Genomic DNA, 20,916 nt, shown 5'->3' with positions numbered 1-20,916 from the left:
AAGGAATGTAGAATTTGGAATATGATCTTCCCAGAGACAATGGATCTGGGCTTGTAATAAAAAATATCTTATCCAGCAAAACTGAACATAATCCTATGGGGAAAATGGATTTTTAATGAAAGGGAGGACTTGCAAGTATTCCTGATGAAAAGACCACAGCTGAGTAGAAAATGTAAAATACAAACACCAGAATTAAGAGAAGCATAAAAAGATAAAGAGGAGAAAGCAATCTTATGGGGCTAAGCAAAAACTAACCATTTACATTCTAATAGGAGCAAGAAGTCCCTTAAAAATTCTATAATCATTAGAGGTCATAGAGGAAGCCTAATTATAAAGAAGACTAGAAATTGTTCTATTGCATTTTGATAATCTTAGAAGAAAGAATGCAAAAAAAGGGTAGGAGGGATATACTTGAGAGGGAGGAAGGGGAAAATTATCTCACATAAATAGGGTACACAAGAAGTCTATACAAACAAAAACTGGGAGAAGTGGGCAGCAGTTGAATCTCATTCTTACATGAACTGATCAAAAGAAAGGAAGAATACACACATATCGCTGGGTACATAAATACATTTCGCTCAAGAGGGAAATGGAAGAGTAGTTAGGAGGATAGGTTAAAAAAGATCTTAAACAAAACAAATTCTTAAAGAGGAAGCAGAAAACAAAAAGAAGGAAGAAGAGAAAATTAGAATGAAGGGAAATTCATAATTAACAATCATAACTGAAAAGGATGAACTTATGAATAAAACAGAAGAGGATAGTGGAATGAATTAGAAAGCAGAATGCAAAAACCAAGAAACAAATCTGAATCAGAAAGGTTGACACAGAGTTAAAACAAGAGGCTATTTCAGCTATTATGTTTCAGCTGATGTAAAAAAAAGCAAACAGAATTTCAGACAGACCTATAGCCAAAACAACAAAAAAAGCTAAAAAACCAGATAAACAAGAAAACTATATTTTGCTGAAAGATAACAGATAATGAATAAATAACCATTCAAAACACATGTTAGTATCTAAATTCTTTAAGGAAAGTTAAATGAGTTCCAGCAAAGAAATAGATGGTAAAATTATATAATAGTGAGAGATCTCAACTTATCCCTTTCAAAAATATATAAATGTAACAAAAACAAACAAACAAGAAGCAAAGAAACTGAATGAATTTTGGAAAAGTTAGATATAACAGACTTCTGGAAATTTTTGAATGGGAATAGAAAGGAACAATTTCCTAACTGCACGGCACTTTCATAAAAATTGATCAGATACTAAGGCATAAAATCCTCACAAACAAATGAAGAAAAGCAGTTTTTCAGATGAAGAAATAAAAGTTATCAATAATCACATGGAAAAAATGCTGGAAATCACTAATAATTAGAGAAACACAAATTAAAACAAATTAAAAACTCCAAAATTCTGTCTCACACTCATCAAATTAGCCAAATTGATTTAAAAAAAATGACAAATGCTAAAGAAGATGTGGGAAAATAAGCATACTAATCCATTGTTGGTGGAATTTTGAAATGGTTTGGCCATTTTTAAATATAACCATACTAGAATTTGTTTTGTTTTTCTTTCTTTCTCAATGGGGTTGGGAAGAGGAGAGAAGTGGGAGGGAGAGAATGCATATCTGGAAATAAAATAAAATTTAATTTTAACAAGAGGCCTTTGTAGTACTGTACTTTGTGCTGTAGTACAATTATTATTTGTGTCTTGATAGGTGACTACTTCATTATCAGTATGAATATCCCTAGTAAGTATACTGCCAAGGTAAGTGAACTTAGCCACAGCATTCAGAACTTCACCATTTGATGGTCCCACATATAAATGGCGTGGTGCTGGCTGATGGAGGGCCCGTGTTTTCTTGGTGTCAACTGTTAGGCCAAAATTAACACAAGCAGCAGAGAATCGAGCCATACTTTGTTGCATCTCAGCTTCAGAAGCTGCACTGAATGCACAATCATCTGCAAACAAAGAATCATGCCCCAGTAGTCCCTCGGCTTTAGCTTTGGCCTGTAGCCTTTTCAAGTTGAAGAATTTACCATACCAGCAGCTGACTTTGATCCCATGTGTGTCCTCATTGAAGGCGTTTGACAACATGGCTAAAAACATCCTGCTAAAAGCATGGGAGCAAGTACGTTGATAATGAGATTGACATTCACATTGCTAGAGCTAGCTCAGTGTTTGGAAGGCTCCAAAGCAAAGTGTGGGAGAAAAATAGACATTAGACTGACTACCAAACTGGAAGTCTACAGAGGCTTTGTGCCGACCTCATTGTCGTGTATCTGTGAAACCTGGGCAGTCTACCAGCACCGTGCCAGGAAACGGAATCGCTTGCGTTTGAATTGTCTTCAGAAGATTCTGGGGATCACCTGGCAGGATAAAGGACTAGACACTGAGGTTCTCTCTCGAACTAAGCTGCAAAGCATTCTGACTCTGCTGCATAGAGCACAGCTCCACTGGGCTGGCCACATTATTCAAATATCAAATGTACACTTGCCAAAAAATTGTTTTATGGAGCACTCAGAGAAGGTGCTCGCAAGGATACTCTCAAGGTAGCTCAAGAACTTTAGATAAAGTTATATCTAAACAACTAAAAAAATATTATTTCCTCATGGGTAGCTTGAACCAATATAATAAAAATGACAATTTTAAATAAATCAATTTACTTATTCAGTACCATGCCAATCAAACTACCAAAACTTATTTTATACAACTAGAAAAAATAACTGAATTCATCTGGAAGAACAAAAAGTCAAGAATATCAAGGTAATTAATGGGGGAAAAGAACAAAAGAAGGTGGCCTGGTATTACCAGAAGCAGAACTATATTACAAATAGGCAAATGTATCTGGTACTAAAAAACAAAACAAAACACTATCTGGTACTGCCTAAGAAACAGAGTAATGGATCAATGGAAGAGATTAGGTACATAAGATATAGTAGTAAATGACGATAGTCATCTGGTCTTTGAGAAACCCAAAGACCCCCACTTCTAGGATAAGAACTCAATATGTGATTAAAAAAAAAAAAAAACTGTTGATAATACTGGAAAACAATAGGGTACAAACTAAATATAGACCATACATCATATAACAAGATCAGGTCAGAACGGGTATGTGATTTAAACATAAAGGGTAATACCATAAGCAAACTAAGAGAGCAAGAATAGTTTTCTCCTATGGAGGAGAAAATCTACAACCAAACAAGAAATACAGAGCATTATGAAATGTAAAATGGATAATTTTGCCTATATTAAATTTTAAAGTTTTTGCACAGATAAACCAAATGCAACTAAAATCAGAACGAAAGCAGAAAGATGGGAAACAGTTTTTATAACAAGTATCTCTGATAAAGGCTTCATTTCTCAAATATATAGAGAACTGAGTCAAATTGATAAGAATATAGATACTCACACACACACTTATAGTAGCTCTTTTTGTGGTGGAAACAAATTAGAAATTAAGGGGATGGCCATCACTTGGGAAGTGGATAAACAAGGTGTGATATATGAATGTAATGGAATACTGTTGTACTATAAGAAATGAGGAACAAGTGGGAGAAACTTGTGATTTCAGACTTTAATAGGAACAACTAAGTGCTGCTGCTCAGAAATGTTAAAACTAACATTTAGTTTTGTCTTCATGAGAGTAAAGAGCCTTAGGGAGCTGAGATTTCTGACTGCCTAGCTGCTCCTGACTGATATTCTTCATTTTGATTCCACACCAGTAAAAGGTACTCTAATCTATACATGAATCAGTCATCCTTTGGTATCATCAAGTTGGCAAGGAGATTAAATCTCAACGAGTTGGGGCAAAAAATGAGCAAAATAAGTTATGGATGTCAGAAATATTTCATCTGAAATAGTCTTAGATAGGACCAGTGGTTCAATGGTTTTTGTTCCTTAAACCTCTTTCAACAAAAATCTAAAAGCTGCTGTGTATCCTTAGGACAGCTTAATATACTACTCACACACTATTAAATCTTTTAGATTTATTCATTAGGTGCTTAGAATAATTAAAATGATAACTTGTATCCCTAAAATTCCAAATTCAAATTCACATGAAATAAAATGTAACTTTTCAGTCTACCATAATTATGAAAACTCTAAATACAAAATGTTCAAACTCTGAATATAAAAGTTACAAATATTTTATGTGGGACATTATGTATCAACTACAAGAATAGCAACATAAGCTGAGAATGAGTCTAAATCAAAAAACAATCTTAATGTTGCAATTAACCAGGAACAATGATGAAACATGTATCCACCTCCAGAGAAAGAATTGATGGAATATGAATGCAAATCAAAGCATACTTTTAAAAAAAAACCAAAACTTTTTCTTCTTTTTTGGGGTCTATTTTCTTTCACAAATATGACTAATATAGAAATATATTTTGATAACCTTTATCAAATTACTTGATGGAGGAGAGGAAGGAAGGCAGAAGAGAATTTGGAACTCAAAATTGTAAACCAAAACAACAACAAAAAACAACTTAAGTTAAAAATTGATTTTATGTGTAATTGGGGGAAGGAGGAAATATTAAAATTCCAAAAAATACTGCGATGAGAGGTAATACAAGGCTTGTTTCTGCAGACTGTTCATGATGCTTTCAAGATGATTTGAAGATCATGGTTTTCAGCTTGACATGAATGGTTCAGGAAAGAAAAAGTTCATTACATTTTAATCATGTAATTTTACAGCTAATGAGATAGGATCAGGGCAGGGTGCAGAACCGAAATGAAGGTATGGGCCCAGACCATCTGTTGGGAATCTGTACTACGATGTTGAATCCTCAGGACAATCTAGAAATAATTTGGCAATTTGAGAAACTGTAAGAAGGAATACATTACTTAGTCAGAAACAGTCATAATTTGATGTAATTGTTATACAAATAAAACTTGTGTATGATCACAACTGTTTCAAATCTCTGCAGAATCAGTTATAATACATCAAACATGTACGTGTTTGTCACAGAGGAAAAGAAATATATTTGTAACAAATTCAAGATTGCCAAACCTTGTATGGGCAGTAAGAAAAAAAGGTAGGAAGTATGGGAACCCAGGAAAGAGCTATCTGTGCCAGAGAAGACTGGAGATTAAATGTTGCCAATTTTTGCTTTCACTTTCAGTGAAATTTCTCCCTGCGCCTTTGTGTTTTTAACTGGGAGGAAGAAAAGGAGGTTAAAGGAAGGAGGAGTTCATTTAAAATGTAACAATGATGATGTCGTAAAGGGCCACTGCAATAGCTTACATTCTTACAAGGGAAGTTCAACTATTCAACTGGTAACCAGTAGAACTGCTCTGAAAGGAAAGTAGGATAATATATTTCAAGCAAGGGGTATGAAGCAGAATTCAAATGAGGAGGCATGTTTTCATTAACATGAAAATTCTCTGTTGTTTAAACTTAGCAATAAATAAAATTATAATTCAGAAAAAAACTTCTCCTATCCCCAGTTTAATGATAGGGAAAAAGCTCTAGTTTACTGTGCATATACACCAAAAATAAAATAATGGACTTTTTTTTAATAAGGAAAACTATTCTGTACCTTTTTAGGATCTCCAACCCACCAACGTTCCTTCTATTCCTATTGCTTTTGGTGCATTTCAAGAGGATGATACGGCTCTTTTCCTACTATTTTCCACAATCCCTCGACCAATTTCTTGCGCCCCACGGTGGGACCGGGCTAACTCAGAGCATCTACTAAAGGATCAACTTCTATGTTGTTCCCAAAGGGCGCTCGAGCAGCTCGAGGTTGGAGCGCCACCTGACGGCCGATGGCGCACTTGGTCTGAAGGGAATATAATCAGGAAAAGGACGGAGGGAATGGGGACAGAAACAGAACTGAAGACAAATATGAAAGGTTTGTGAAAATGAGTCGTGAGAAGAGGCCGAGAGGGCAGAAGGAAGCGGAGCGATACGAAACTATAAATGGGCGCCGTGAAGGCGCTTAGAGCCGGCTTCCTGAGCAACCTCAGCTTCCTCCCACTTAAAACTAGATGGCCTGGGAATCGTCCGAGCTCCAGCGATCCGCCCCTAACCTCGGCGGTCCCCGAACAACGGGAAACCGAGACGGAAAGACGAGCCGAGCCAAGCTTAGGCCGTCTCCACTGAAGCTGGTAAAAAGCAGCAGAGGCTTATGGGGGAACGGGAGGGGCCGCCCCCTCTGAAATCGGATCAATTGCATTCCGAGTTTCACCTGGTGAAGCTGGCGTTGATTGGTTCCCTAATCCCATTTCCTCTAGACCGTGTCAAGGCCGGAAGTACCCGCCCTCCTTTATTCCGCCGGGTTTTAGACCTTCCTACTTTTTTGGTCTGAAGCGAAGAGAGGGGGCCGGGGCGGGGCGGGGGCGGGGCCGTGTGTGTTGTCAGCCCCGGGGCGGGGCTTTATGCTCAATGGGCGGGGCGGGGGCGGGGCGGGGCGGGGCGGGGCGGGCAATAAACTACTCTCGAGCCGCTTGGAATTGCATCTTGGCGCGGCTCGCCTTGGCTCCGGCTGAGCTCCGCTCCGCTCCGCTCCGCCCCGCCCTCCAGCCGCCGCCCCGAGGCTCTGCCAGGATCTCAGGTGAGAGTGTGCGGCCCCGGCCCGGAGGCCTTGGCCTCTTCCATCCTCCGGCCGGAGCTGGACTCGCTGCCCCCATGACCGCTGGCTCGCGCTTCCCGCCGCCGGCCCCCGGTGCTTTCTTCCCGGATCGGGCTCGGCGTTCATTCGGCCCCGCCGCCGACCCCGGGCAGCCGCGCTGCAGCGCTTCCCCCGCGCTCCCAGCCCCCTGGGCGGGCCTGGCCCGCGCCACCTGTCCGGAGCTCTCCGCCAGGGCCTCCCTCCCTGGCTCACCCTGCTCCCAGGGCAAGCCTCTCCCCGTAGCCACCGGGAGACCGCCCGCGCGCGCCTCCGATCCGGAGATCCCCCTGCTCTCCTTGCCAATGGCTCGGGGTCTTGTCCGTTCCGGGCTTCCGGGCCGTGCTTAGTAAATGTGAGGAGGCCGTCCTCGGGGGCTCCTCTCCCGGCCGGGTGCCTGCCCTGAGCAGCAGTGGGTGCCGGCCAGCCGCGGGAAGCCCACTTCGGCCGAGGCAGGTGTCTTTCGGACAAGCCCACAATCCTCCGCTCTAGTAGCGGTCACTGCTGCTTTCGCCGCATCTTTTCAAGTAAAACAAAGGCCATTTCCTCCCGTCTGTAAAGCGCTTCAGGGGAACCCGCCCGCGCTGCCTGGCTCATTCATCCCAGCCCTCTGTGGCAGAAAGTTTTCTCTCATACAATAGCTCTAAGGCTGTTTAGTACCCCCAGAAATGGGGGGGAGGGGGAGAGGGACGGCTGATGTCCACACTAATTCTTCCTAGGTTTAAGAAACCTCAAGAAAGGACCACTTTGCCTTCCTTCCCATTTTCTAGCTCTGTAGGGGGAACTTTTCTTCTTGCTTAACTGCAACACCATCCCTTTTATAGAATACTGCCCAGGAACGGTTGGACTTCCCCAAGTCACTTCACTGGGCTTCTCTCCCGAAATCCAGCCCCAAAGGAAAAAAAAAGGGTGGGGGATGAAGCAGGATGGGAAGGAACACCCTGAGTTTGTTCTTTTATCCTCGGTTGCCACTCAACAAGTTGGGCAAGAGGGATGTCTGTATGTATGTCAAAACTGTGGCCTCATCCCATTTCAACAGCTGAGTAGGAGCAATTAAATTAGGCGATCCCTCGGCTTTCGTCATAGGACATCGTTACACATCTTTTTATTCCCTCATTTTCTTCCCTTTCCCCAAGTAGTCCTTTCTAATGAGGGCTTCGGGTCGGTAAGGGAAATGCAGTTAAAATCTCCGAGATTTCGGGACTTGCTACATATTTTAAGGGAGTAGCTCTGGGTCAGTTACCTATCTCGGACTCCAATATCCTCCCCCCCCCATGAAGTGCAAGAAGACGGGGCTCAAACCTGACCCAGTCTCCTCCATATTTGAGAAAAGAGGCCTTATCAGAAAAACTTGCTGTAACATTTTTGTTATTACTTTATTGTTTCTGATACCTTTTATCAGAACGTAGTTTCCCTGATTCTCTCTTTTAATGGGGTCTGATACCTTTTATCAGAACGTAGTTTCCCTGATTCTCTCTTTTAATGGGGTCTGATACCTTTTATCAGAACGTAGTTTCCCTGATTCTCTCTTTTAATGGGGTCTGATACCTTTTATCAGAACGTAGTTTCCCTGATTCTCTCTTTTAATGGGGTCTGATACCTTTTTATCAGAACATAGTTTCCCTGATTCTCTCTTTTAATGGGGTCTAATACTGCTTTTGCTTTGTCTGAGATCATGATTGCTATCCCTTGTCTTTTTTACTTCAGCTGAAGCCTAGAGTAGAGTCTGCTTCGTCTCCTTTTTTTTTTTTTAACTCTGAGTGTGTGTCTTTCTGTTTCGTGTTTCTTGTAAACAACATATTGTTGGGTTCTGGTTACTAATCCATTCCGTTATCCACCTCCAATTTATGGGTGAGCTCATCTCATTCACATTCACAGTTGTGATTACTGTTTCTTTCCATCCTATTTTTTTCTGCTTAATCATTCTCTCTTTCTCTTTATTCTATATCCCCTCAAAAGTCTGTTTTGCTTCTGACAACTGCCTCTCTTAATCTGCTTTCTCATTTAGAATCCCCCTCCTTTTCTCTTGTCCCTTTCTATTAACCTGTTGGGTAATAGACTTCTATACCCAACGTGTGTGTGTGTGTGTGTGTGTGTGTGTGTGTGTGTAGTGTGTGTGTAGTGTGGTGTGTGTGTGTGTGTGTGTGTGTGTGTGTGTGTGTGTGTACTTCCCTCTTTGAACCAGTTCTATTGAGACTGAAGTTCAACCATTCCCCCCTCTACTTTGTAAAAGCTCTTGTGTGCCTCTTTTACTTGTGGTAATTCTCCTGTTCTACCTCTCCCTTCCCCCTTCTCCCAATGCATCCCTTTTTCTCACCCCCTGGGTTTTTTAAGACCATTCTCATGGATAGCTTTTTTTATATTAACACTATTTTTACTTCACCCATCTATTCAAAGGTGCCCTTCCTTCCCTTTTCCTCATACCAGTGTAATGAGAGCACATACCCCTTCTATACATATGAGAAGAGAGAGCTTTGTTTTCTCATCTCTTAGAGGGTCTATAGATGGTCTCTCTAGATTCTTATTTGTTCTAAAGTCTGTGATCCTAGAACGGAAGATATTCAGATATTTGAAAGGTTGAAAGCCAAGTACAGGAAATAGTCTGAGACAAACTGAGCCATATGGTCTCAAGAACCTGATCAATAAATCCAAGTGTGTGATGTGCGCCATCGCCGAGATTCCTGACCTGATACGAGAGCTTTACTTCCCAGGACCCTCAGAGCCATGTCATGTGAATAGCTGCTTAACAGAACGGAATAAGAAACTATTCCCTTTTGGGGGGACTTGGAGAGAGTGACCTTGTGGGCATGGTCCTATCTCTTGCTCCAGCTCAAATTCAGTGCTTTTAGGTCTTCAAGGACCTAATCCCAGACAGAAATACGGAGCCTGCTTAAGGATGTCAAGTAGGATTTGGCCACAGCCTCCAGCTTTACCTGCACGGTCGAGAACACGTAGATATGGTGCCAGAAGGGACTGTTGAAGTCCTCTGGAACACCATCTCACTTTACAGATGAAGCAACGGAGGCACAGATAACTCAAATAACTTCCCTAGGCATTAGGGTTTGAATACAGATCCCTAACCTCAGTGGCTCCCCATGGCCAGCAGGCTCCAGCTTAGCACTCCAGACCTTCTGGAGTCTGACCCCTACTTCCTTTTCCAGTTTTCTTTCCCACTGCTCCTCCTACATGTACTCTAGTCCTTGGCTATACTGTTCTTCCCATCTCCCCTCACTGTTCTCCTGTCATAAGACTATTAAGTAGAGTTCAGCATGGTGGCCTGGGTCCAGAAGAAAGGGACGGTGATGGGGACTACTGTCGGGCCCTTGGCAATGGGAAACTGGGGGTGGGGGAGACTTTCTAGTCTATGTCTTCTGGGCATACAGGCACTGCTATCAGTATCTTCTGAAGAAGGGGCTGTCTTCTCAGACCCTGGATCAATCAAAGCCCTCCCTGGGGTGGGGAGGGGTGGAGAAGCAGGCAAAGTGAGGAGAGAGCCAAAGGAAATGAAGGGTCTGGGGCCTGGAACAGCCATCTACTCAGTTTTTGCTGAGGCAATTGGGGTTAGGTGACTTGCCCAGGGTCACACAATTAAAAAGTGTTAGGTGTTTGAGGTCAAAATTGAATTCCCCGGGCTCCTGACTTCAGGCTGGTGCTCACTCCACTGCGCCACCTAGCTGTCCCCAGCTACTCAGCTTTGATTCTAGGGCGGAGCCGGTTTCTAGGGCCATGTGAGGCTCTGGTAGCACTATGCTCCATGGTTGGAGCTGTAAAAGCTCCGGGCTCCAATGAAGGAAGCCCTGGAGAGTGGTGGCAGGCTTCTAAGAGAAGAGTCTGCCTTTGTCTTGCTTCTGGTGCTCTTCCATGGCCCAGCAGCCTGGGCTATGTGCTTCCCTCTCCCCCTCCCCCCCCCCCCCTTCTCACACTTCTCCATCTCTCCTCTCCCCAGACAGGGCTGTGCTGTCAACAACAACAGCAAGACAACAGTCAACTGGCCAGTTCTCTCCCAGACCCGCCTCATGGTACTCATTAGGAGGCCCTGCTGAACCCACGGGACTTTTCTCCCCACCTATCTCGAGTGGATGGCTCCGGTCTTTGAGCAGAGATGGCATTAAGCAGCAGGAATGACAGAACCAGGGAAAGTGCCGGCACGGGATGGGACCGGGGCTGTCCGTCGCCCAAACACGCACTCTGGTGGGCCGTGCTGCTTGCCGGCCTACTCGGGGGGGCTCGGGGAGCACCCGACGCTAACTCCAGCCTGGCCCCCGGCTCCAAAACCCCATCCTCAAAGGGCAGGTATCTGAGCATCGGGGAAGACTCAGTCATGGAGTTTGAGTTCCCAGAGAAAACCAAAGGCATCATCGTGGTCTCTAGTTGCTACCCAGGCCCGAGTAACAGGACGGCATCGGGGCCCGTGTTGAGCGTCACCTCTCTGGACACGGAGGTGCTGAGCATTGAGAACGTGACCGCCCAGAGCTGGGATAACAGCCACTTTGTGGTAAACATCCGGTCTGGCCTGGCCGGTCTGGCGCCGCTGCACATCCGGCTACTCGACCTCCAGAAGGTTCCCCCTATGTTGATTGAGGAGCGACAAGACTTTCTCATCAAAGTCTCTCCCGTGGAAGACGACGCTCCCGGCCACCAGGGAGGACTGGGCCGCTTCTCGGAGAGCCCGGTGCTCTACATGCTGCTTCCGTTCGTCTTTGTCAACAAGTGTGCGTTTGGTTGTAAGGTGGAGCTGGAGGGTTTGAAAGGGCTGGTGAAGAGTCCCCATCCGGTGCTGCTGGGCATTGTGGGCCAGTTCCTCCTCATGCCCCTCTATGGCTTTTTAATGGCCAAGGTCTTCACTCTGCCCAAGGCCTTGGCGCTGGGACTCATTATCACCTGTTCCACGCCCGGGGGGGGAGGAAGCTACCTTTTTAGCCTGCTCCTCGGGGGGGACGTGACTCTGGCCATCTCTATGACCCTGATCTCCACGGTGGCGGCCACGGGCTTCATGCCACTGTCCTCCGCGATCTATGGCCACCTCCTCAGCGTCCACGAGACACTGCACATTCCTTTCTCTAAGATCCTCCTGACCTTGCTCTTCATCGCCATCCCCATCTCTGCCGGCATGGTAATCAAGTATAAAATGCCCCGAGTTTCCAGAGTCCTGCTCAAGGTCATCAAGCCTTTCAGCATCGTTCTCATCCTAGGGGGGCTCTTCCTGGCCTGCCGAATGGGGGCTTTCATCTTAGCTGATGTCAGGCCCCCGATTGTGCTTGCCGGGCTCACGGTGCCCCTGGCTGGCCTCCTGGTGGGCCACACTCTGGCGGCCTGCCTCAAGCTCTCCGTACCCCATCAGCGGACAGTCAGCTTCGAGGTGGGCATACAGAACAGCTTGCTGGCTCTTGCTGTGCTTCAGCTGTCCTTCCGTCACCTGCAGGCTGACCAAGCCTCCCAGGCCCCCTTCATCGTGGCCCTCAGCAGCACCTCTGAGATGCTGGCCCTCGTCATCGGCCACTTAGCCTACAATAGCCTCTGCTCTGTCACCTAAGGCTTCTGCCTTCCTCTTCCTGCCCTCGTCAGAAGTTATCAGATACCAAAGGCCTTCAGTCTCTATGCACTATGCACCCAAAGTCCGGGCTTAGTTGTTTTTTTTTAACCAGTGTTTTTATATTCCTGCCAGACATGGCCTTCCGTGCCAAGGGGAAGGGGCAGGCGGGTAGGGAGAAGGGTTCCACCAGGCGAACACATTTGAATAAAGAGAGAGAAGGAAGTTCTGAGTGATGAAAATTCTCTGCCCTCTTGCATTTGGGAGAGGCCGAGGGGAGGGGAGGCCGAGATCCCCCGCGTGGGGGTCAAGGGTCAGGCGGTACCTGTCGGCTTCCAGCTTGCCTTTTGGCAATTGGTTCTTGAGTTGCCGTTCCCAAGAACAGCGGAAGAAAAGCCCAGCTGAAGCTTCCGGCACCCGGACCTGGCCATCTGGGGTCGTGGATTCCTATCAGTCTACCCAGCGCCCCAAGCCTGGCTCTTGTTCTACCGCTGCCCGCAGCTCACTGAGCCCATTATACCCGGGTCCCTTTGTTGCTGCTTTGTTTGACGTTTAAACCTACTGGGACCACTGTCTCAGGTCCAGTTATCTCCTTTCAAAGAGGATTTAGGCTCCCATCCCTGTGGTATAGGGAGCCTAACACTCCATGGCTTTTGTGCCCCGAGGAAGGCAGCTTTTAGTTTCTTCCCAGAGAGGAGTCCAAGCCGTTAGCATTGTCTTCAGGGACAAGCTCGGGCCCTTCTCTGCCAGCCCTCATGTCTGCGTATTCCTTCCGCTCCTTATGGACGATTCATACAGGGTCATTTTTTTAGGAGAGGGACACCAGAAACCTCACCTGCCCCTGTCTCTTTCTCCAGTAATTGTGACAAGGTGGTAGAGAATGACAAGTATCCAACCAGATTGGGTTTGACTGTGTGTGTGTGTGTGTGTATGTGTGTGTGTGTGTGTGTGTGTGTGTGGCTGTTGTGGCCATGTGTGTGACTCGCTGCCCCAGTTCTGGGGCAGAGGTAGACACGAGCTGAACAACTACCTGATGCCATTCTCCTATGAACTCCTTGAAAAAAGAAGGGTCTTGGGGAGTATGTAGGATTGCAGCAACTTGAATGCACTGGAAGGCCCTGCCCTGACTGCCCCCAGTGGAGCCAGCCTTCTTTTGGCACAGTGGCTCCATTCTCGGGTCAGGTATATGGCAGCTTGAGTTCCTAGAGGGAGCTCCGTCTGTGTGTGCCCACAGCACAAGAGGCTGGGCTTCCTCTGCTCACGGCTGGGATCAAAGTCCCACCCTCTCGCTAGCAGAAGCTGGAATGGAATGGAAGCTTGGGTAGGCGCCACAGTGTGGCCTCCTGCTTCCACCACTAGCCCAGCCCAATGCAGCTTCACCGAGTAGTCTGCAATCTGAAGGGCAGGAGAATTGCCTGAAATGTTTTCCAGAAGTCAGGCTGCTTGCGCTTCCTTTAGCTGCTCAGCGTGGAAGGGGACTTCTATTTTTACATCATTTGTTCTTGTATTATTTGTTTTTGAACTCCAATTATTAAAGTAATTTTCATTGGATTTTTATGATTCATGAAGGCTTTTTTTTTTAAAATAAACAACAAAAACCCTTTGAACCTGATGAACTGAAACCAGATTTAGACCTAGGCCACAATAATACCCACATGGGGGAATGGCAAGACCTCTTCAGACGTTGATAGGAGTAAGTGCAATCGGAGAGTGCTGCTTCAGGCGGTACGCTTTCAAACTTGCTTGGATTCTCAGGTGATTCAGTGGACGGTGATGGACCAGAAAAGCCAGAGTGTGATACTTGCCTCAGACACTAGTTGGCAAAGTAACAACTTCTCTAGGCCTCAGTTTCCCCCTCTGTAAAATGGGGATAATAGCACACATGTGTAAAGCACTTGCACGCCTTAACAGTGTTATATAAATGCTGTCGTTCAGTTATTCAATTGAGTCTGACTCTTCGTGACCCCGTGGCCCCTCTGTCCTCCACTCTCTCTTTTTTTAATAGTATTTTCTTTTTTTCCAAATACATGTTACAATATCTTTTAACATTGACCCCTGCAAAATCTTGCGCTCCAGATTTTTCTCCCTCTCCTCCCCTTCCCCCTCCACAAAAAAGCAAGCAATCTGATATATGTTAAATATTAAATTTTAATTAAATTTAATATTAAATATGTACAAGTCTTCTAAACACACCTCCATTTTCATCACATTGCACACACAAAAAAATCAGATCAAACAGGGAAAAAAGACAAAGGAAAAAAACACAGGCAAACAAACAGAAAGGTCTGATCCACTTTCAGTCTCCCCCGTCCTCTCTCAGATGACTTTCTCCGTTCCACAGCTATTGGAATTGCCTTAGATCATCTCGTTTTTGAAAAGAGCCAAGGCCATCACAGTTGATCATCATATAATCTTGTTATTGTGTACGATGTTCTCATAATTTTTTTTTTTTTTTGGCAAGGCAATTGGAGTTAAATCACTCAAGGTCACACAGTAAGTGTGGGTTTGAAATCGGGTTCTCCTGATAAAGAGCTGGTGCTCTCTCCACGCTGTCACCTGACTCGCCCCCACTCTTGGAGCTCATGTTTGTTGTTTCCATCCATCTCATCCTCTGCCGTTCCCTTTTCCTTTTGCTTTCGATCTTTCCCAGCATCAGTCTTTCCCAATGAGTCCCATCTTTCATTATGTAGCCAAAGTATTTCAGCTTCAGTATTTGTCCTTCCAGTGAATATTGTTGCTGTCCAGCATGATCCCATTTGAGCTTTCCTTAGCAGAGATACTGGAATGGCTTGTCATTTCCTTCTCCAGCTGCTGTTACAGGTCAGTAAACTGAAGCAAATAGGATTAAGTGGTTTAGCACAAACAAGATAATACAGTTAGTAAGTATCTGAATCAGGATTTTAATTCAGGTCTTCTTGACTCCAGGCCTGGTATTCTATCCGCTGTGCTACCCAGCTGTCCTATTCCACTGAATAGTCAGAGATAATTTCTTTTTTTTCCCTCAATAGTATTTTATTTTCCAACCTCACATAGTTTCCAACATACATTTTTATAGGATTTTGTGTTCCAAATTTTTCTCCCTCCCTCCTCCCCCAAGAGAGCAAGCAACATGATATAGGTTAAACATGTACAATCCTCTCAAACATGTTTTATTATTTGGTATGTTGTACACGAAAAATCAGATCAAAAGGAAAAAAAAACCACGAGAAAGAAAAAGCAAACAAAGGTGAAAATATTATGCTGTGATTCACATTCAGTCCCCATAGTCCTCTGAATAGATGTGGATGGCTCTCTCCATCCCAAGTCTATTGAAATTACCTTAAATCACCTCATTGTTGAAAAGAGCCAGGTGCATCACAGTTGATCATCACGTAATCTTGTTACTGTTCTGGTTCTGCTCACTTCATTCAGCATCAGTTCATGTAAGTCTCTCCAGGCCTCTGAAATCATCCCGCTGGTCGTTTTTTATAGAATAATAGTATTCCATAGCAGTCATGTGCCACAACTTATTCAGTAATTCCCCAACTGATGGGCATCCACTCAATTTCTAATTCCTTGCCACTACAAAAAGGGCTGCTACAGAAATTAGGCATGGACCCACACTTAACACCATATACCAAGATAAGATCAAAATGGGTCCATGACCTAGGCATAAAGAACGAGATTATAAATAAATTAGAGGAACATAGGATAGTTTATCTCTCAGACTTGTGGAGGAGAAAGAAATTTGTGACCAAAGATGAACTAGACACCATTACTGATCACAAAATAGAAAATTTTGATTATAGCAAATTAAAAAGCCTTTGTACAAACAGAACTAATGCAAACAAGATTAATAGGGAAGCAACAAACTGGGAAAACATCTTCACAGTTAAAGGTTCTGATAAAGGCCTCATTTCCAAAATATATAGAGAACTGACTCAAATTTATAAGAAATCAAGCCATTCTCCAATTGATAAATGGTCAAAGGATATGAACAGACAATTTTCAGATGATGAAACTATTACCACTCATATGAAAGAGTGTTCCAAATCATTATTGATCAGAGAAATGCAAATTTAGACAACTCTGAGATACCACTACACACCTGTCAGATTGGCTAAGATGACAGGAAAAGATACTGATGAATGTTGGAGGGGATGCGGGAAAACTGGGACACTGATGCATTGTTGGTGGAGCTGTGAACGAATCCAACCATTCTGGAGAGCAATCTGGAATTATGCCCAAAAAATTATCAAATTGTGCATACCCTTTGATCCAGCAGTGTTTCTATTGGGCTTATATCCCAAAGAAATACTAAAGAAGGGAAAGGGACCTGTATGTGCCCAAATGTTTGTGGCAGCCCTTTTTGTGGTGGCTAGAAAGTGGAAATTGGATGGATGCCCATCCATTGGAGAATGGCTGGGCAAACTGTGGTATATGAACATTATGGAATGTTATTGTTCTGTAAGGAATGACCAGCAGGATGAATACAGAGAGGCCTGGAGAGACTGACATGAACTGATGCTGAGTGAAATGAGCAGAACCAGGAGATCATTATATACTTCAACAATGATACTGTTTGAGGATGTATTCTGATGGAAGTGGATCTCTTCAATAAAGAGAGCTAATTCAGTTTCAATTGATCAAAGATGGGCAGAAGCAGCTACACCCAAAGAAAGAACACTGGGAGATGAATATAAACTGCTTGCATTTTTGTTTTTCTTCCCGGGTTATTTTTCCCTTCTGAATCCAATTCTCCCTGTGCAACAAGAGAACTGTTCGGTTCTGCATACATATATTGTCTCTAGGATATACTGCAACATATCTAACATATATAGGACTGCTTGCCATCTAGGGGAGAGGGTGGAGGGAGGGAGGGGAAAAAATCAGAACAGAAGCCAGTGCAAGGGATAATGTTGTAAAAAAAATTACCCTGGCATGGGTTCTGTCAATATAAAGTTATTATAATATAAAATAAAAATATATATATACAAAAAAAGGGCTGCTACAAATATCTTTATGCATATAGGCCCTCTTTTCTGATAGAGTTCATTTCTTTGAGTATTGACTGATTTGGCTTCCAAGGAACTCTCAAAAGTCTTCTCCAGCATCACAATTCAATTCAGTTTCCTTATAGTCCAAGTCTCACAGTTATACATCACTACTTAAAAAACCACAGCTTGGACTGTGACTGGCAGCAAGGTGATGTCTCTGCTTTTTGGTGTGTTCTCCAGATTTGCCAGAGCTTTCCTTCCAAGGAGCGAGCATCTTTTCATTTCATACATAAATAAATGTTAGCTATCTTATTTATTATTATTTATTATTATTATTATTATTATTATTATTATTATTATTATTTCCTTGAAGGGCTTAGTTTGTTCCATGGTGCTTCACGCAGTTTTTCTCTTTGGTCTCCAGTTAGTGGGGTAGACAAAATATAAACCATTAGCTTCCTGGCCTGCTGCCCTCAAGCCAATGTGACTTCATGTTTTACTCCCTGTTTGCTCTCAACATAAACCAAGGCAAAAGCACCAGACTTGCCAAATGCCTGAGAGCCTTGGGAAACTGCCATGGCTTAGGTGAGCCTGCTGGGCATTGGAGCCCCAGTGCTCTAAAGTAGCTGTGGATCATCATCTAATCGATCTTCTCCCTCCAAGAGATTCTAGAGTACAAAAGTCTCGGTGCCCAAGGCTATGGTTGACTGGGTAGGGCTGGACTTACTATTAGAGTATTGGAAAGTGTCCAATCATTCAACAAGCATTTATTAAGCACCTGTTGTGTGTCAGGTGCTGGGAATTCAAAGATGTGAAATGGGTCCTCCCCTCATGGAGTTATATCTTCCTGAAGAAAATAGTATGTGTGCATATAAGCACATGCAACAATATATCATGGCTTGGTTTCATATTCCACAGTCAGGATAGGGAAAATTAAGAAAGAAGCCAATCTAATTCAAGGCTCAGGGCACTGCTATTTCCTCTCCTGGCAAGAAACACTCCTCCAAAGGCACAAACTCATTCCTCTTCTGAGCTTCCCTGTTTCTGGCAAGAGCACTGCTGTCCTCCCAGTCCCTCATGCTGGAAACCCCCAACTCTATATTACTGCCACATCTGTGCTGGAGTTAGTCATACAATTGTGTTGACTGATTCCAATCTACATTCAAGGTAATCCTTCTACTGGTCAAGGCCCCCCACCCCCTAAAGGTGTCCTAATCCCATTTTGTCCTATCTTCTCAAGCAGATTACCCCCAATCATCCCCATTCTCTCTCTTTCTAATCTTCAATCTCTTGCTTTTTCATTTTGATCTATATTCTCATATGTCCTCCATCCTTACAAAAAATGCTTTCACAAGGCTATCATCCTCTCAGTCTATTTAATCTTGTACCTCTCTTCCTCCACAAACTCCCAGAGAAAGCTGTTTATATTCATCGACTCTACTTCTTCTTCTCACTCTTCATCCCCTTTGTAGTCTTGCTTCCAACTTCACCCTTCAGCTGAAACTTCTTTTTCCAAAGTTACCAGTGATGTCTCAGTTGCCAAATCCAATGGCCTTCTCTCAGGCCTCATCCTTCTTGATCTCTCTACAGCATTTAACTGATCTTCCTCTTGTCTCTTAAGTTTTTATGGCACGACTCTCCTTGTTCTCCTACTTATCTTCTTGTTCTGCCCCTAATCATGGTTTTACCTCAAGGCTCTATACTGGGATCTCCTTCTCTTTTTCTGCACTCTCCCTGGATGAGCTCCCATTAATTCAATGATCATCTTTATGTCGTTAGAGGCCTGCCTGCCTCAAGTCTCTCCCTACTCCAGTCCATCTTTCACTTATCTGACAAAGTAATCTTATTAAAGGTCTTGTCTGATTATGTAACCTTGTGGCCTCCCCTGGTCTCACTTTCCCTGACACTACCAATAAATTCCAGTAATTCCCTGCTTCTTGCAGAATACAAAAAAAATTAAATCCTCTGTTTGGTTTCTTACACAAGAGAATCAGGAACAACGAAACTTATAACCCAATATTTCATAAATGAGAAAATAAAAATTATTTAGGAAAAAACGACCTATTTGATACCAACAGTGATGAAAAGCAGAGAGCACTCTATCAAAAATTATGCTTAGACCAACACTTTACACCATATTCCACAATACATTCTAAATAGTTATGTGACCTTAATATTTTTTAAATTTTTAATTTTTTTCTCAATAGTGTTTTGTTTTCCTACTTACATGTAAAGATAGTTTTCAACATTCATTTTTGTAAGACTCTGAGTTCCCAATTTTTTCTCCCTCCTTCCCCTACCTCGCTCCTCTCCAAGAGCAAGCAAGCTGACATAGGTTATACGTGTACAATCATTTTCAATATATTTCCATATTAATCATGTTGTGAAAGAAAAATCAGAGCAAAAGAGAAAAAAACACAAGAAAGAAAAAGTAAACAACAACAAAAAAGGTGAAAATAGCATGCTTCACACTGCATTCTGTCTCCACAGTTCTTCCTCTGGATGTGAATGGCATTTTCCATCCCAAATCTATTGAAATTGTCTTGGATCACTACATTGCTGAGAAGAGCCAAGTTGATCATCATACAATGTTGCTGTTACTGTGTACAATGTTCTCCTGGTTCTGCTCACCTCACTTAGAATCAGTTCATGCAAGTCTTTCCAGGCTTTTCTGAAATCAACCTGCTCCTTGTTTCTTATAGAACAGTAATATTCCATGACAGTCATTTACTATAACTTATTCAGCCATTCTCCAATGATGGGCATCCACTCAATTTCCAATTCCTTGACACTACAAAAAGGGCCTCCACAAACATTTCTGCATCTGTGGATCCTTTTCCCTCTTTTGTGATCTCTTTGGGAAAGAGGCCCAGTAGTGATACTGCTGGATCAAAGGGTATGCATAATTTTATAACCCTTCAGCCATAATTCCAAATTGCTCTCCAGAATGGTTGGATCAGTTCACAACTTTACCAATAATGCATTTGTGTATATGACTTTAATATTAAAGTTCATACTATATATCCTAGCTTCTTAAACCATGGTTCACAACCCCACATGTGGGGCTCACAAAATTATGATTTATTGTCAATAAATGTTTGATTTGTATGCTTATTTTATACAGCTACATACTTGGAGTCCTGTAAAAATTTCTCAGGCAAAAAGGTGGCATGAATGGCAAAAGTTTAAAGAGTTCTGCTATACACTATTATATTGTGGATGGTGTGTTATAGGTCAATATGGCCATTCTGGACATTTATTTAGAATTATGCAAATTAAGTGATTGTACTCCTCATGCCCTTTGATCCAGAGATTCCATTTCTGGGCTTGTACCTCAAGCATGACATTGACAAGAACAAAGTTTCCATATGTTCCATGTGTAGATTCCCGTGGATTCAGAGTGGCTAAACAAATTGTGGTACATGAATGTAATGGAATATTATTATACTATAAGAAATGATTTGTGTGATAAATACAGAAAAGCACGGAAAGATCAATATGAAGTGATGCAGTGTGAAGTCAGCAGAGCAAGAAAACAATGTATATAGAAACTACAACAATTTCAATGGAAAGAATCGCACACATAGAAAAAACAAAAGTGAACGTTGTGAAATTATAAAGAGCAAACATCCCTTGAAAAAATTTATAAAATACTTCCTCCCCCACCTCTTTGTAGATGTGGAAGGTCTACAAGTTATGTACATTGCAAATGTTTCCAAAATTTTTCAATGTATTGGTCAGTTATGATGATTTTCCCCTATTAAAAAAAAAACCCTATATGTTATATTGGATGGTT

General features: G+C 43.0%; 1 protein-coding gene across 1 annotated transcript; it reads left to right on the top strand.

Moving 5' to 3' along the window:
* Window positions 1-6,442: 6,442 nt before the first annotated feature.
* On the top strand, window positions 6,443-12,369 carry SLC10A3 (solute carrier family 10 member 3). The gene is made up of 2 exons (XM_051968325.1): window positions 6,443-6,560; window positions 10,561-12,369. Exon 2 carries the CDS (start codon window positions 10,717-10,719, stop codon window positions 12,145-12,147), a length of 1,431 nt encoding a protein of 476 aa, XP_051824285.1. The 5' UTR covers window positions 6,443-6,560; window positions 10,561-10,716; the 3' UTR covers window positions 12,148-12,369.
* Window positions 12,370-20,916: the final 8,547 nt, after the last annotated feature.

The sequence above is a fragment of the Antechinus flavipes genome, chromosome X (genome assembly GCF_016432865.1).
Source record: "Antechinus flavipes isolate AdamAnt ecotype Samford, QLD, Australia chromosome X, AdamAnt_v2, whole genome shotgun sequence".
NCBI lineage: Eukaryota > Metazoa > Chordata > Mammalia > Dasyuromorphia > Dasyuridae > Antechinus > Antechinus flavipes.
The sequence above is the reverse complement of the archived record's forward strand: the minus strand, read 5'-3'. Positions and strand labels throughout refer to the sequence as shown.

Excerpts from the sequence above, each read along its gene's own strand:
- SLC10A3 (XM_051968325.1), top strand. The coding sequence starts at position 10,717 with ATGGCATTAAGCAGCAGGAATGACAGAACCAGGGAAAGTGCCGGCACG.